Source organism: Tamandua tetradactyla, chromosome 25, assembly GCF_023851605.1.
Source record: "Tamandua tetradactyla isolate mTamTet1 chromosome 25, mTamTet1.pri, whole genome shotgun sequence".
In the NCBI taxonomy this organism is placed as follows: Eukaryota; Metazoa; Chordata; class Mammalia; order Pilosa; family Myrmecophagidae; genus Tamandua; species Tamandua tetradactyla.
The window spans coordinates 20621115-20637040 of NC_135351.1; the positions used below are offsets into that span (position 1 = coordinate 20621115).

A 15926-nucleotide genomic window follows, 5' to 3' on the forward strand; every position below is an offset into this window, starting at 1 on the left:
CCACTCAGAATTTGGAACTAATTAAAATTGTTCATAACGATATCAAGGCTATCAAGAAGACACTAGAGGAGCATAAAGAAGAATTTGAAAGAACAGAAAAACATCAGACATCACAGACATGAAAGATGCTGTAGATCAAATTAAAAACATTAGAGACTCACAACAGATTTCAAGAGATAGGATGAAAAATAAGCAAATTAGAAGACACAACAAATGACCTTGAACGTTCAAAAGAACAAATGGCAAGAAAGATGGAAAAAAATGCACCTTGATCTCAAGGAAATGACAGGAAACATACAAATATAAAAAATTTTGGTGTCCCAGAGGGAGAAAAGAAGAGTAAAGGGATAAAGCTGACTGAAGACATAATGGGGGAAAACTTTCCAATTCTTATGTTTTAGTTTGTAAAAGCTGCTGGAATGTGATATACCATAAATGGAATGGCTTTTAAAAAAGGGAACTTATTGTTGCACATTTACAGTTCTAAGACTGTGAAAATGTCCAAATTAAGGCACTAGCAAAAAGTTACCTTCACTCAAAAGAGGCTGATGAAGTTTGGGGTTTCTCTCCCAGCTGGAAGGGCACATGGTGACGTCTGCTAGCTCTCTCTCCTGGCTTCTTTATTTCATGAAGCTCCCCCAGGGGTGCTTTCCTTTTTCATCTCCAAAGGTCTCTGGCTATGTGGATTCTGTTGGTGCTGGTTGCTCTAAAGCTTTTTCCAAACTGATGCCCTCTTAAAGGACTTCAGTAAGCAACTCCACCTTGAATGGGTAGGGACACATCTCCATGGAAACTATCTAATCAAAGACTACCACTCACAAGTGGGTAACATCTCCATGGAAATGATCAAAAAGATCCCTCCCAGCAATGTTGAATGAGGATTGAAGGACGTGGCTTTTCTGGGATTCATAATGGCTTCAAACCGGCAAAAGATATAAATATCCAAACCAAGCAAGCCCCGGGAATCCCAAATATAATAAATCTAAATAGGCTTACCCTGAGACATATACTTATCACAATGTGAGATCCTGAAGAGAAGCAAAAAGTCATGAAAGCAGCAAGAGAAGAGAGATAACATGCAAGGGAAACTATGTAAGACTGAGCTTCAGGATACTCAACAGGCACCATGGAAGCAAGAAGGCAATAGTATGATATATTTAAGATTCTGAACGAGAAAGACTTCCATCCAAGAATTCTTTATCCTGCCAAGTTGTCCTACAGAAACAGCAGTGAGAATTTGTCAACAAGAGACCTGCCCCACAAGAAATATTAAAGGGAGCTCTTTCAGCATGAGCCATATCTGCCTCTTCTTTATGCTCCCCTACTGTCTTGGTATTTTTTTTACTTCGCTCTGAACAAGCTAATCTGAAAAAGACTAGACAGGGCGGTCTGGTGTGGGTACAGAATTGAAGAATATTAGCAAAGGTAACTTAATGGATAAAAAGAGAGGGAAAAGAGTAAATAGATCTGACAAATAAAAACTATAGGATATTTTTCAGTTAAGGTATATTGGAGAGGCTGGAGGGAAGTACATGAAAATGTAGAGCTATGTTCCAGTAGCCATGTTTCTTGAAGATGATTGTATAATGATATAGCTTTGGCAGTGTGGCTGTGTGATTGTGAAAAGCTTGTGTCTGATGCTTCTTTTATCTACCTTATGGACAGATGAGTAAAACATTTGGATTAAAAATGAATAAATAATAGGGGGAACAAATGTTAAAATAAATTTAGGAGGACTTCTGGGTCAAGATGGCAGCTTAACAACGTGCACATTTTAGTTCGTCCTCCAGAACAACTATTAAATAACCAGAAACAGTACAGAACAGCTCCTGGGGCCATGTCAGAGACCAGACACACAGCATACCCCAGTCTGGACCAGCTGGACAGGTTGCGAGCGCCCCCTAGAACCATGAGTTCCCAAAGCTGTGGCGGCCAGTGCCCCTCCCCCACAGGCTGCTTCCCAGACAGGAAAGGAAATTTACCAGCAGCAGGGACTGAGCACAATCAAACACCAATTGTGGAATTAATTAACAAATTCTGACTACCAAAAAAAGGCCCCCAGCTTAGGTGAACCTGGTCAAAGTGGAGGTTGCTCATTTTTGCCCCGGCACCAAGGGGGCAAGGCTGACAGAAAAGGGGGGATAAAAAGAAGGAAACAGGTTTTTGTGGCTGTGTTTCTACAAAGCCTTGACTGCCTTTGGATATAGCAGCAGGACTTCTCAGGCTGCAACTGCCCAAGGCATAGGCGGAAGTGAGTTGTTTTGGGGGCTTGTCTGGAGCCTGTGCCTTCCCCAGGGGAGGGGTGAATCCCAACTCAGGTGGAATCCCTCCCTCAAAGAATTCAGACCCCAGGGCTTGGTAATTTGAAGCCATTAAAACAAGCCTACAACCTCTCCTCTGTCTCCACCACACCCCTAGCAGGGAGAGTCCACCAAAGTTAAAGGTACCGCATCATCTTATGCTGGTGGGACCTGCAGGCAGACATGCACCACATACTGGGCAGGATAAGAAAAACAGAGTCCAGAGACTTCACAGAAAAGTCTTTCAACCTGCTGGAGCTCACCCTCAGGGAAAATCGACGCAGGTGACTTTTTCCTCCTGATAGGAGGCCAGTTTAGTCTGGGAAAATCTGGCTGGGGTCTATAATATCTAAGTAGACCCTCCTAAGGGTGGGGAGGGAAAAGGCACCATACAAGCAGGGCAAGAAACAAGAAAACAAGAACTGAAAAATTCTCCTCTGTTAAATAAAACTTAAGCTAGAGGTCCAGATAAAGCTGAATGGAATGTCAAAGAACAGATAGACAACAAATTCATCCAGCAAGAAAACCCTAGGTAAAAGAAGTGAAAGCAATCTCCAGAATAAAGTAATTAAGGTAATTAAATGCCTAGGCGCCAGCAAAAAATAACAAATCACACTAGGAAAATTGAAGATATGGCCCAGTCAAAGGAACAGACCAACAATTCAAATGACATACAGAAGCTGAAACATTTCATTCAGAATATACGAACAGACATGGAAAACCTCATCAAAAACCAAATCAATGAATTGAGGGAGGATATAAAGAAGGCAAGGAAAGAACAAAAAGAAGAAATTGAAAGTCTGAAAAAACAAATCACAGAATTTATGGGAATGAAAGGCAAGGTAGAAGAGATAAAAAAAAAAAAAAACAATGGAGACCTACAATGATAGATTTTGAGAGACAGAACATAGGATTAGTGAACCAGAGGACGGAACATCTGAAATCCGACAAAAAAAAAGAAAATATAGGGAAAAAACTGGAAAAATATGAGCAGGGACTCAGGGAATTGAAGGACAATATGAAGTGCACGAATATACATGTTGTGGGTGTCACAGAAGGAGAAAAGAAGGGAAAAGGAGAAAAACTAATGGAGGAAATTATCACTGAAAATTTCCCAACTCTTATGAAGGACTTAAAATTAAGATCCAAGAAGTGCAGCATACCCCAAAGAGAATAGATCCAAATAAACATACTCCAAGACACTTACTAATTAGAATGTCAGAGGTCAAAGAGAAAGAGAGGATCTTGAAAGCAGCAAGAGAAAAGCAATCCATCACATACAAGGGAAGCCCAATAAGACTATGTGCAGATCTCTCAGCAGAAACCACGGCGGCAAGAAGACAGTGGGATGATATATTTAAATTATTCAAAGAGAAAAACTGTCAACCAAGAATTCTATATCCAGCAAAATTGTCCTTCAAAAATGAGGGAGCTTTAGGGAGAAGATGGCGGCTTAGTAAGACGCATGGGTCTTAGTTCCTCCTCCAGAACAGCAACTAAAGAAACAGAAACAATACGAAACAGCTCCCAGAGCCACGACAGAGACCAAAAAGACAGCGTACCCCATTCTGGAACGGCTGAATGGGCAGGGAGAATCCGCTGTGGTGAGATACCCGAGGGGCGCGCGCTTCCCCAGGTCGGGGTGGCTGGCGACCGGGGTCCCTTCCACACACGTGGCTTCCCGGTCCAACTGGGAACGTTGGATAGCGGGGCACTCCCCCAAGCCGTAGTGGCCGGCAACCCCACCTCCACGCGCGGTTTCCCGGGCCGACTGCGAGATTCGGATAGGCAAGTTAAAGGAGCCACAGCATCTTTTACTGGTGGGACCTGCAGACAGACGAGCGCCACGAGTGCCACCTACTGGGCAGGAAAAGAAAAACAGAGCCCAGAGATTTCACAGAAAAACCTTTCAACCAGCTGGGTCCCACACCCAGGGAAATCTGATCAAATGCCCAGACACCAGCAGAAAATAACGGATCACGCTCGGAAAATTGAAGATATGGCCCAGTCAAAGGAACAAACCAATAGTTCAAATGAGATACAGGAGCTGAGACAACTAATGCTGAATATACGAACAGAAATGGAAAACCTCTTCAAAAACCAAATCAATAAATTGAGGGAGGACATGAAGAAGACATGGGCTGAACAAAAAGAAGAAATAGAAAATCTGAAAAAACAAATCACAAAAACTTATGGGAGTGAAGGACAAAGTCGAAAAGATGGAAAAAACAATGGATACCTACAATGGTAGATTTAAAGAGACAGAAGCTACAATTAGTGAACTGGAGGATGGAACATCTGAATTCCAAAAATAAACAAACTATAGGGAAAAGAATGGAAAAACTTGAGCAGGGGATCAGGGAACTGAATGACAATATAAAGCGCACAAATATACGTGTTGTGGGTGTCCCAGAAGGAGAAGAGAAGGGAAAAGGAGGAGAAAAACTAATGGAAGAAATTATCACTGAAAATTTCCCAACTCTTATGAAAGACCTAAAATTACAGATCCAAGAAGTGCAGCGCACCCCAAAGAGAATAGACCCAAATAGGCATTCTCCAAGACACTTACTAGTTAGAATGTCAGAGGTCAAAGAGAAAGAGAGGATCTTGAAAGCAGCAAGAGAAAAACAATCTTCACATACAAGGAAAACCCAATAAGACTATGTGTAGATTTCTCAGCAGAAACCATGGAAGCTAGAAGACAGTGGGATGATGTATTTAAATTACTAAAAGAGAAAAACTGCCAACCAAGACTTCTATATCCAGCAAAATTGTCCTTCAAAAATGAAGGAGAAATTAAAACATTTATAGACAAAAAGTCACTGAGAGAATTTGTGACCAAGAGACCAGCTCTGCAAGAAATACTAAAGGGAGCACTAGAGTCAGATACGAAAAGACAGAAGAGAGAGGTATGGAGTAAAGTGTAGAAAGAAGGAAAATCAGATATGATATATATAATACAAAAGCCAAAATGGTAGAGGAAAATATTATCCAAACAGTAATAACACTAAAAGTTAATGGACTGAATTCTCCAATCAAAAGACATAGACTGGCAGAATGGATTACGACCCAGCAGTACCACTGCTGGGTATCTACTCAAAGGACTTAAGGGCAGAGACACAGACGGACATTTGCATACCAGTGTTTATAGTAGCATTATTTACAATTGCAAAGAGATGGAAACAGCCAAAATGTCCATCAACAGACGAGTGGCTAAACAAACTGTGGTGTATACCTACGATGGAATATTATGCAGCTTTAAGACAGACTAAACTTATGAAGCATGTAATAACATGGATAGACCTAGAGAACATTATGCTGAGTGAGTCTAGCCAAAATCTAAAGGACAAATACTGTATGGTCCCACTGATGTGAACCGACATTCGAGAACCAACTTGGAATATATCATTGGTAACAGAGACCAGCAGGAGTTAGAAACAGGGTAAGATAATGGGTGATTGGAGCTGAAGGGATACAGACTGTGCAACAGGACTAGATACAAAAACTCAAAAATGGACAGCACAATAATACCTAATTGTAATGTAACTATGTTAAAACACTGAATGAAGCTGCACCTGAACTATAGTTTTTTGTTTGTTTGTATCTTTTGTTTTTGTTTTTTTTCCTTTATATATATATATTTATTATTATTATTATTTTAATTTTCTTCTCTATATTAACATTCTATATCTTTTTCTGCTGTTTTGCTAGTTCTTTTCCTAAATCAATGCAAATGTACTAAGAAATGATGATCATACATCTATGTGATGATACTAAGAATTACTGAGTGCATATGTAGAATGGAATGATTTCTAAATGTTGTCTTAATTTCTTTTCTTTTTTTAATTAATCAAAAAAAAATGAGGGAGAAATTAAAACACTTTCAGACAAAAATATCCCTGAGAGAATTTGTGACCAAGAGACCAGCTCTGCAAGAAATTCTAAAGGGAACACTAGAGACAGATACAAAAAGACAGAAGAGAGAGGTGTGGGGAAGAGTATAGAAAGGAAGACTATGAGTAAAGGTAAAAAGAAGGAAAATTAGATATGACATATAAAATCCAGAAGGCAAAATAGTAGAAGAAAGTACTACCCATGCAGTAATAACACTGAATGTTAATGGATTAAACACTCCAATCAAAAGACATAGTCTGGCAGAATGGATTTAAAAAAAGGACCCATCTATATGCTGTCTCTACTCAAAGGACATGAGGGCAAGGACACAAGTGGACATTTACACGCCAATGTTTATAGCAGCATTATTTGCAATTACCAAGAGATGGAAGCAGCCAAAATGCCTATCAACAGATGGTTGGCTAAACAAACTATGGCATTTACATAAGATGGAATATTATGCAGCTGTAAGACAGAATAAAGTTATGAAGTATGTAACAACATGAATGGACCTTAAGGACTTTATGCTGAGTGTGATTAGCCAGAAACAAAAGGACAAATACTGTATGGTCTCACTGATATGAACTGACATTAGTGAATAAACTTGGGATATTTTGTTGGTAACAGAGACCTTCAGGAGATAGAAATAGGGTAAGATATTGGTAATTAGAGCTGAAGGGATACAGATTGTGCAACAGGACTGAATATAAAAACTCAGAAATGGACAGCACAATATTACCTAACTGTAATACAATTATGTTAAACACTGAATGAAGCTGCATATGAGAATGATAGAGGGAGATGGGCATAAATGAAATCACAAAGAAAGATAGACGATAAAGATTGAGATGGTATAATCTAGGAATGCCTAGAGTGTATAATGATAGTGACTAAATGTACAAATTTAAAAAATGTTTTTGCATGAAGAAGAACAAAAGAATGTCATTACTGCAGTGTGCTGAAAATAGATGATAATTAATATTTTAAAAATTCAACTTATGTGTGAGACTAAAGCAAAAAATGTTTATTTGGTACAAATTTATATTTGACTAGTGCATCTCCTAATATAACTTATGTAGATAGTTGGTTGAACACCTTAAGTACATAGAACTTTGTATAGGACATGAGATTTTGTTGGTTTGTCCAGGTGATGCCCTGATGAATCCCAGAGTGATTTGATCAGTGAGTGGAAAAGTATTCATAAAGTCCCCTTCAGGGAATGGTGAGAATGGGGGAAAACTAAACTTCCCCAAGTTGAATTCTTGATATTCTTACAAGCAGTGTGGGCACCCAAAGCTATAGGCTGAGTCCTCAGTCTTGGGGTTTGTTCATATGAAACTTAACCCCATAGGGGATAGGTCAAGCCTACTTAAAATTAGGCCTAAGAGTCACCCCCAAAAGAACCTCTTTTGTTGCTCAGATGTAGCCTCTCTCTCCAGCCAACACAGCAAGCAAAGTCACCACCCTCCCCCTGTCTACGTGGGACATGACTCCCAGGGGTGTGGATCTTCCTGGCAACGTTGGACAGAAATCCCAGAATGAGCTGAGATTCAGCATCAAGGGATTGAGAAAAACTCTAGAATGAGCTGAGACCCAGCGTCAAGGGATTGAGAAAACCTTCTCAATCAAAAGGGGGAAGAGTGAAATGAGACAAAGTGTCACTGGCTGAGAGATTCCAAACAGAGTTGAGAGGTTATCCTGGAGGTTATTCTTATGCATTAAGCAGATATCACCTTGTTAACCAAGATGTAATGGAGAGGCTAGAGGGAACTGCCTGAAAATGTAGAGCTGTGTTCCAGTAGCCATGTTTCTTGAAGATGATTGTATAATGATACAGCTTTCACAATGTGACTGTGTGATTGTGAAAACCTTGTGTCTGATGCTCCTTTTATCTACCTTGTCAACAGATGAGAGGAAATATGGAATAAAAATAAATAATAGGGGGAACAAATGTTAAAATAAATTTAGTTTGAAATGCTAGTGATTAATGAAAGCGAGGGGTAAGGTGTATGGTATGTAAAATTTTTTTTTCTGTTTTTTTACTTTTCTGAATTGATGCAAATGTTCTGGGAAATGATCATGCTGATGAATATGCAACTATGTGTTGATATTGTGAATTGCTGAGTGTATGTGTTGGGAATGTTTGTGTTTCTTTCTTGTAATTTTTTTTAATAAAAAATTAAAAATTAAAAATTTAGGAGATTGAAATGCTAGTGATCAATGAAAGGGAGGGGAAGGGGTATGATAGGTATAATTTTTTCTTTTCTCTTTTTATTTCTTTTTCTGAATTGATGCTGATGTTCTAAGAAATGATCATGATGATCAACTATGGGATGATATTTTGGGTTATTGATTATATACCATGAATGGACTGATCATGTGGTAAGAATGTTCATGTTTGTAGGTTGTTAATGTTTAAAAAAAATTTTTAAGTTACAGACTGATAGAACAGATTAAATAATGATTTATCTATATGCTGCTCACAAGAAACTTATCGTAGACCCAAGGATACAAATAGATCGAAAGTGAAAGACTGGAAATAGATGTTCTATGCAAGTTGTAACCCAAATAAAGCACAGTAGCAATAGTAATATTAGATAAAAAAGATTTTAAATGTTATGGTAACATAAGGGATAAGATTTTCATGTTAGCTATAAAAATATTTGTATCTTTATATTTTCCTGAAATAAAAAATTTTGAAAATGTTCAGTAACTAACATCAGTCATAACTTTCTACTTGATATTTTGAGAATGTACACAGTTTTGATAGTTAATCAAATGGTATTTAAGTTACTGTTTAATATTTAGAATTCAAAAAACTGTGATATCTGTAGTTTTTTCCTTATTTGCCTTAATTTTAAATTGGTTTATGAAACTTACTGTACAAACACACTTTACAATGATTATTTGGGTACTTTATTTAAACATGCTTATAGATAAGCTAACTAAGATATCCATTTTCGGGTGGTTCTAAACTAAATATTTAAAACCAAAAAAAGAAATAGAGATTTGGGATGCAGATAATCAATACAGTTAGTATACAGAATGCATAAGGAACTTACAAATCAATAAGAAAGTGATTAACAACCCAAAAGAAAAAATGGCAAAGAATATTATACAGAAGAGAACAATGGAAATGGTTGACTATATGAAAGGACATATAACCTACCTAATTGTAGTGGAAATTCAAATTAATACCACAATTTGGATATAACTTTCCACACTCATCAGTACTGCAAAGAGACTGTTCTCTTGCTACAGGTTGCCATGTTAACAGAAACTCATGCATACTGGACTCGTGCAACACAGGGACTACCTATACAGTCCTTAAAAGTCTGAGGATTAAGGGTTGTAAAGGAAGTGTTGGGAGAGTATATCAGTATCTCAATGTGCAGAACAAAACATTTAATAAAGTTAAAGATATTCATAGCCTATGATAGCAATTCTACCCCTAGGTATATATGCTAAAGAAACTCTATGCCAAGGAAACATGTAAAACTATTTATTGCAGTATCATTTGTAATGGTAATAAAAGCAAATATAATTTAAATGCCCACCAGGTGTTATATGAATTAATAAGTCCACATACTAGAATACTGTACAGTAGTTAAAATGAATGATTTACAGCTCCATGTATAAAAATAAGTAAATCTCAAAAATAACATTGATCAATAAAGGTCAGTTGCAGAGTGGAAGGTACGACCTAGTGTATGTTTATTTGTAAGGAGTGAGAACATGAAAAAGAATACACACATATTGAATATACTTATGAGTGTATCATTGAATTGTACACGTAAGGTAAATATCAGGTTGCCTTACCCAATCAATAGACCTGATGTGAACGATAAACACAAAATTCAGAATAGTACTTACTTGTGGGGAGAGAGAAAGACAAGTGAGGCAGTGGACAGTCCAGAGCGGGTATCAACCAGATTGTAAGATTTTAGTCTTAAAAGAGAAAAAAAAAAGCAAGTAAGTCTAAATATTGTATTCTAATAAAGCTGTTTGGTAGACATATATGTATTTCTATATTAATGTCATTCTTTATCATACAAGTTTTAGTGTTTGAAATATAATTTTTAAGTATTTGGGTGTATATTATAAAAGATCATTTCTGGAAAGTAAAACTGTGATTGCCCATCCAGGAAGATTAGAAACTGGGCAGTGCTGTTCAGAGATAAGGAGGGGACATTTTACTGAACTTAAAGATGTTCATAACAACTGAATATAATAACCTACTTAAAACATTTAATAAACTGTTTCTAGAGGACCTGACCAACACAGCTTTTCTCAAAGAAATCGACCCTTTCTTTTCCTCTTCACTTTCACTGCTTTTATAGCTCTCAGTTGTTACCGGACAAAGGCCGTGGATTCTTTTGTTAGATGTGCTCAATAGCCAATTCCTGAGACACTGGTTTCAAGGAGAGAAAGAGTTTATTACTAGACACACAGTAGGAGAGCAGATGGCCTAGCGGCCCAAAATCTGTCTCCCCAAGCTGCAGCATTTCTCATAGTTTTATTAGAGAAAAGACGGACAGGGTTTAGGATAATGAACACGGTGATCCCAAATGATGTAATTAGAGGTGATCTAATTATTAAGCATACACAGATTGATTACATGCTTAGTCATATTCACAGAACATGTGTAAGAAAATGGTGGAATGAGGTTTAGGTGACTTGTAGGTTAAAGGTTGAACTGCTGCACATGTCAGGCAGACCTACTTAGGTTAGATCCATCGTAGCTTATCAAGATAACTTTGGACTGGAGGTGGGTTAGTTCTGGGCTGATCCATGACCCTTCATTAATAAACAGTAGGGGCTGTCTTTAGTGATTACAAGACTCAAAAGTTGAAAAACTAGATAACTGGGTACAAATGAAGGTTAGTCAAGATAAAGGCTAAACGATCATTATCAGAGATCAAGGCAGCTGGATTACAGTTCAGAGGTTTCAGGAATTTCCCTCTGTCTACTTCAATACTCCAGAAAGTAAAAAGGAATATCTATATAATGATTCAGTAATCAAAATTATGCCTTAAATCATGATTTCTTGGTTACAGAGTTGAGTGAGGGGTTAAGCTTTATGATACTAGTTTTCAGCTCTTACCTGCCTTTTCCAAGTGGCCTTTGGATTGACGGTACTTGGTACCAATTATTTTTCAGTCTTTGGGGGCTTCAGACAAAATTGAGACAAAAGGAATCTTATCCTACTATCCTGTTAAAATTAAAACTAAAACTACTGAGGGGAAGGGGGAAAGACCTGGACACCACTAAGATAGAAAGCAGAGTAGGGGTTATCTGGAGGTGGGAACACAGGTTGACTGTCAGTGGGCAGGGGAGCTATTTGGGGGACAATGGAAATGTTCTAAACCTGGATTGTAGTGATAGCTGCACCACTCTGCAGATTTACTAAATATCAATTAATTGTACACGTAAGGTGCATTTCATGGTTTGAGGATGTTACCTCAATACCACTGTTTAAACAAAAAGACTGAAAGGGGAAAAAAAGGGGGGGGAGCATGTTCAAAATAGTTCACATATAGTTTGACCCAGTAATTCTATTTTAGGCAGACTTTCCTAGGAAAATAGTACAAATTAAGAGAGAGAGAGAGAAAGACTGAGATATTTAAAGGATTTTTTTGTAACTTTTTCATGGAAAAATAAATTCATGAAAAACAAAGTTAAAATAGAAACACTTTCAAAATGCTAGAGCATTGGCCTGGGCCAGTATATCACACATCACTCAGCAAAAATTTTCTCTGGCTCAGTTCTTCTGATAAGAAACAATCTCAGTTCTCAGAGCGTTCACAGGGAAAGACATGTATATTATCTATCCTACTGCATTATCAACAAAAAGTTCAGTGGAAATTGCAATGCATACTGTATCAGGGCTCTTTTTAAAATTCTTCTGTTGCAAATTGAGTAGATTGAAATACTAGTGATTAATGAAAGGGAGTGGTAAGGGGTATAGAAAAAAATAGGGGGAACAAAGGTTAAAATATATTGGGTAGATGGAAATACTAATGGTCAATGAAAGGGAGGGGTAAGGGGTATGGTATGTATGAGTTTTTTCTTTTTATTTTTCTGCAGTGATGCCAATGTTCTAAGAAATGATCATGGTGATGAATATACAACTATGTGATGATATTGTGAGCCATTGATTGTACACCAAATATGGAATATTCACATGTTAAGAGTGTTCGTGTTTGTATGTTTTGTCAATAAAAATATTCTTTAAAAAACTCTTCTGTTGCCCTTTCAGGTACCTAGATTAATTTTTGCATTTTTTATTTTATCAGGAAATTAAAAAAAACTTTTTAGAACTCAAAATTTACCATTTTAACCACTCTCACGTATATAATTCAGTGGCATTAATTATATTCACGATATTGTTCTAGCTTCTATTACCCCAATTTTTCCATCACCTTAAAGAGAAACTCTGAACCCATTAAGCAATAACTTCCTTTACCCTCCTTGCCCCCTGGCCTCTTGTAACCCAAACTCCGTCTTTATGAAATTTGCTTCTTCTAGGTATTTCACATAAGTTCATACAGTATTTGTCTTTTCTGTGTCTGGCTGCTTTCTCTCAACATGCCGTCTTCAAGGTTCATCCATGCTGTAGCATGTGTTAGAACTTCATTCCTTTGTACAACTGAGTGATATTCCACTGATCAGGTGGACAGTCATCTGTTGATGGACACTTGTGTTGCTTCCACCTTTTGGCTAGTGTGAATAATGCTGCTGTGGACACTGGTGTATTTCAGCATTTGTAACATAATATAGCACTATATAAATATAAATAAAATGTATTAGCATAATGTGTTTGCCTCGTGAGTCCCCACCTAAGACTCACGGTTAAGTTACCCCGTTCTCTCTACTTGCATCACCTAAGACTCACTGATGATAAATTTACCCCTTTCTCTCTACTTACATGATTTCCATATTGTTCTGGCCAGTATGTAGATGCTCGTCATCATTATAACATAAGCAGATCTAGAAGTTACCAGAACATTCACGGCTGACACATTTTGATGTTTATTATTATTATTACTATTAATTTATAGCAGAGCCCTGCTGCTTACCTCACCCTAAACTACCTCTGCCCTTCTTTGCACTGGAGCTCACTCCCGACTCAGTGTCCAGTTTCTAAGGAGAGAGGGGAAAACAGAAGTGTGGCAACCTGGTTAGACTCCCCCCAAGGAACTCTTTACATCACCTCCACCATCAATGGGGGGTTGCTCCTGGGGGAGGGGGGTTGCTCCTTTGGTTTGCAATCCAGTCTTTTCTTCAGGGTGAAAGAGGAGATGTCTTTATCACTTCAATTACCATTACAAGAAGGAAAATTGTAGAGCTGTGATATGGTCATTGGGGAAACAGACAGCCTTTCTGAAGATTTTGGTGGGGGGACTTCTGAAAACTGGTTGTTAAAAGAGAAATTTAAAACTGACCAGGATTTTTATAGCACTTAGATATTTGCAAACAATAGAAAGAATGTCCTTCTCTGGTATAATAGACCTATTTGCCTATACAATGAGTGGCTGAACCAAACCCCTGGTTTTGGCTCCTGAAATTAATACATTTCAAAATACCTGACACGCTTTATCTCATTTAAGCTTCACATTCAACGAGGAAGATTTTTATCCAACAAAGGACGTACCCAAAAAGAACGATACTGTTCCTTATTTATTCTCATGTAACTATGGGAAAATTCTACTTGATTCCGAAATTATTTATTTATTCTTAAAGGGCAATATTGAGTACCTGTTTTAAACCAGGTTTCATAGAGATTTGTCAGAACTTAAAATTTTAAGCAAATAAAGCAAATGTGCCTTGTTTCTTTTATCATGAAATCAAATATACGTTTGAAATCCACTGAATTGTGAGGCCTTTTTTTCTGAACATTTAGCTGCTGTTTTCAAAGTAATCGCTTTATTTTGTTTCAGGAAAGAAACTGAGTTTGAAAATCCTTTTTTTTTTGGTCCTTTCATTCTGTCCCCAGATGACACCTACCCAGTTTGGCCTGGGGAACAGCCTGGTGACCCAGTGACTCCTGAGTCTTGTTTAAGCCCAAGTCTAAGCCAAACCAAAGGGAGTCTGTGGATTTTACTTATTTGGGGCCATCATAATTCCTACTTCTTTACCTTGGTCCCAGATTTTTTTATTGTGGACAAAATTTATATAACACAGGATTTCCCATTTTAATCATTTTTTAGGTGTACAATTCAACAGTATTAAGAACATTCGCAGCATTGTGCAACCTTCACCACCATCCATTACCAAAACTTTTCCATCACTCCAAACAGAAACCCTATATCCATTAAGCAGCAAAACCTCGTACCCCTCCAACCTGCAGCCTCCAATAACCTCTCATAAATACTTTGTCTTTATGAATTTGCTGAGACTATATATTTCATTTAAGTGGAATCATACAATATCTTTTTACATCTGGCTTCTTTCACTTAGCATAATGTTTTTACGGTTCATCCATGCTGTAACATGTAGCAAAACTTCGTTCCTTTTTGGGGCTGAATAATATTCCATTGTATGGCTAGACCACCTTTTGGTTATCTCTTTACCTGTTGACGGACACTTGCATTGCTTCTACCTTTTGACTACTGTGAATAATGCTGCTATGAACAATGGTGTACAAGTATCTGTTCAAGTCCCTATTTTCAGTTCTTTTGGTTATATTCCAAGGAGTGCGAATCCCGGATCACATGGAAATTCTGTTTAACTTTTTAAAGAACTTCCACCAGACTCTTTTTTTTTTTTTTTCCTATTTCAGGTAATGGGGAAAGTGCCAACAATTTCCATTAATAAGACAGAAGGATGCCACATATACCTCAGTGAAGACGCCTTAGACTGTGCGATTGTGAGCGCCAAGTCATCTGAAATGAACATACTTATCCCTCAGGATGGTGATTATGTAAGTATATTTTAAAAGGCTATAAAGGATTTTTCGTGAGCCTTCATCATTAGAGAACAATGAATCAACTACCAACCTATTGGCTTTATTGGTAGAAAAATTTACAGGCAGGACAGGAAGTCAGAAAACTGCCTTTCAATACTGTCTTCTCCTGTCAGTTGCTTAGTTAAGCTCATTCCTGGATCTTGGACTCTCCAGGCAGTTAACTAATGATGATCGTAGTGGGCTTGCTGATGTGTCACAGTACCACACATAGCTGAGTTCACGTTATTTAAGATTGTTCTTTTGCTTTGCTGCTTACTGTGTAGGCATACAAGAAGGGGGGAATGTTTAGGTGAAAAAATGGGAGGAGATTGATAAGTAGATCTATGTAAGTAGTTATACTTCAAGTCAGAGGTTCTCAAACTTAGCTTAAGAATCATCTGAAAAGCTTGATAAAGATGTTAACTCACAAACCCTGCACCTAGGCCAGATTCAGGAGGTTTGGAATGGGGCCCCCAAATCTGCATTTTTAATAGGCATCCCAGGTGATCCTAAAGCCAATAGTCCATCCAGCAACCCTTCTGAGAAACACTAGTCTGTGATTTTGCCAACATTTACTTTCTCTGCCTCCTCTTCCAAACCAAGCAGCTTCCAAGAAAAGCATGCAGATGTTCTCACAAGTTGAAAAGGAAATATAAATAATCTTAATCACACAGCATGGTAAACCTGGAGGACTTACTAGTTGTTGCTCCTTGGAAGGAGGGAAGTAAATACAGATATAATTCACTGAGATTCACCTGTGCAGGGTCCGGTGACCACGGAAGGAT

At 37.8% G+C, this 15926-nt stretch overlaps 1 protein-coding gene and 1 long non-coding RNA gene across 2 annotated transcripts in view; one reads left to right on the forward strand and one right to left on the reverse strand.

The window, feature by feature from the left end:
• Nucleotides 1–15926, forward strand: part of CAP2 (cyclase associated actin cytoskeleton regulatory protein 2) — a 196252-nt gene that overhangs the window by 177004 nt on the left and 3322 nt on the right. The window contains 1 exon segment of the mRNA XM_077143418.1: nucleotides 14977–15117. Within this exon segment, the coding sequence (XP_076999533.1) occupies nucleotides 14977–15117 (141 nt within the window).
• Nucleotides 1–15926, reverse strand: part of LOC143668849 (uncharacterized) — an 83282-nt gene that overhangs the window by 7287 nt on the left and 60069 nt on the right. The window contains exon 2 of the long non-coding RNA XR_013168585.1: nucleotides 10068–10142. This is a non-coding gene — a long non-coding RNA (uncharacterized LOC143668849). The remainder of the gene's footprint in view (nucleotides 1–10067; nucleotides 10143–15926) is intronic.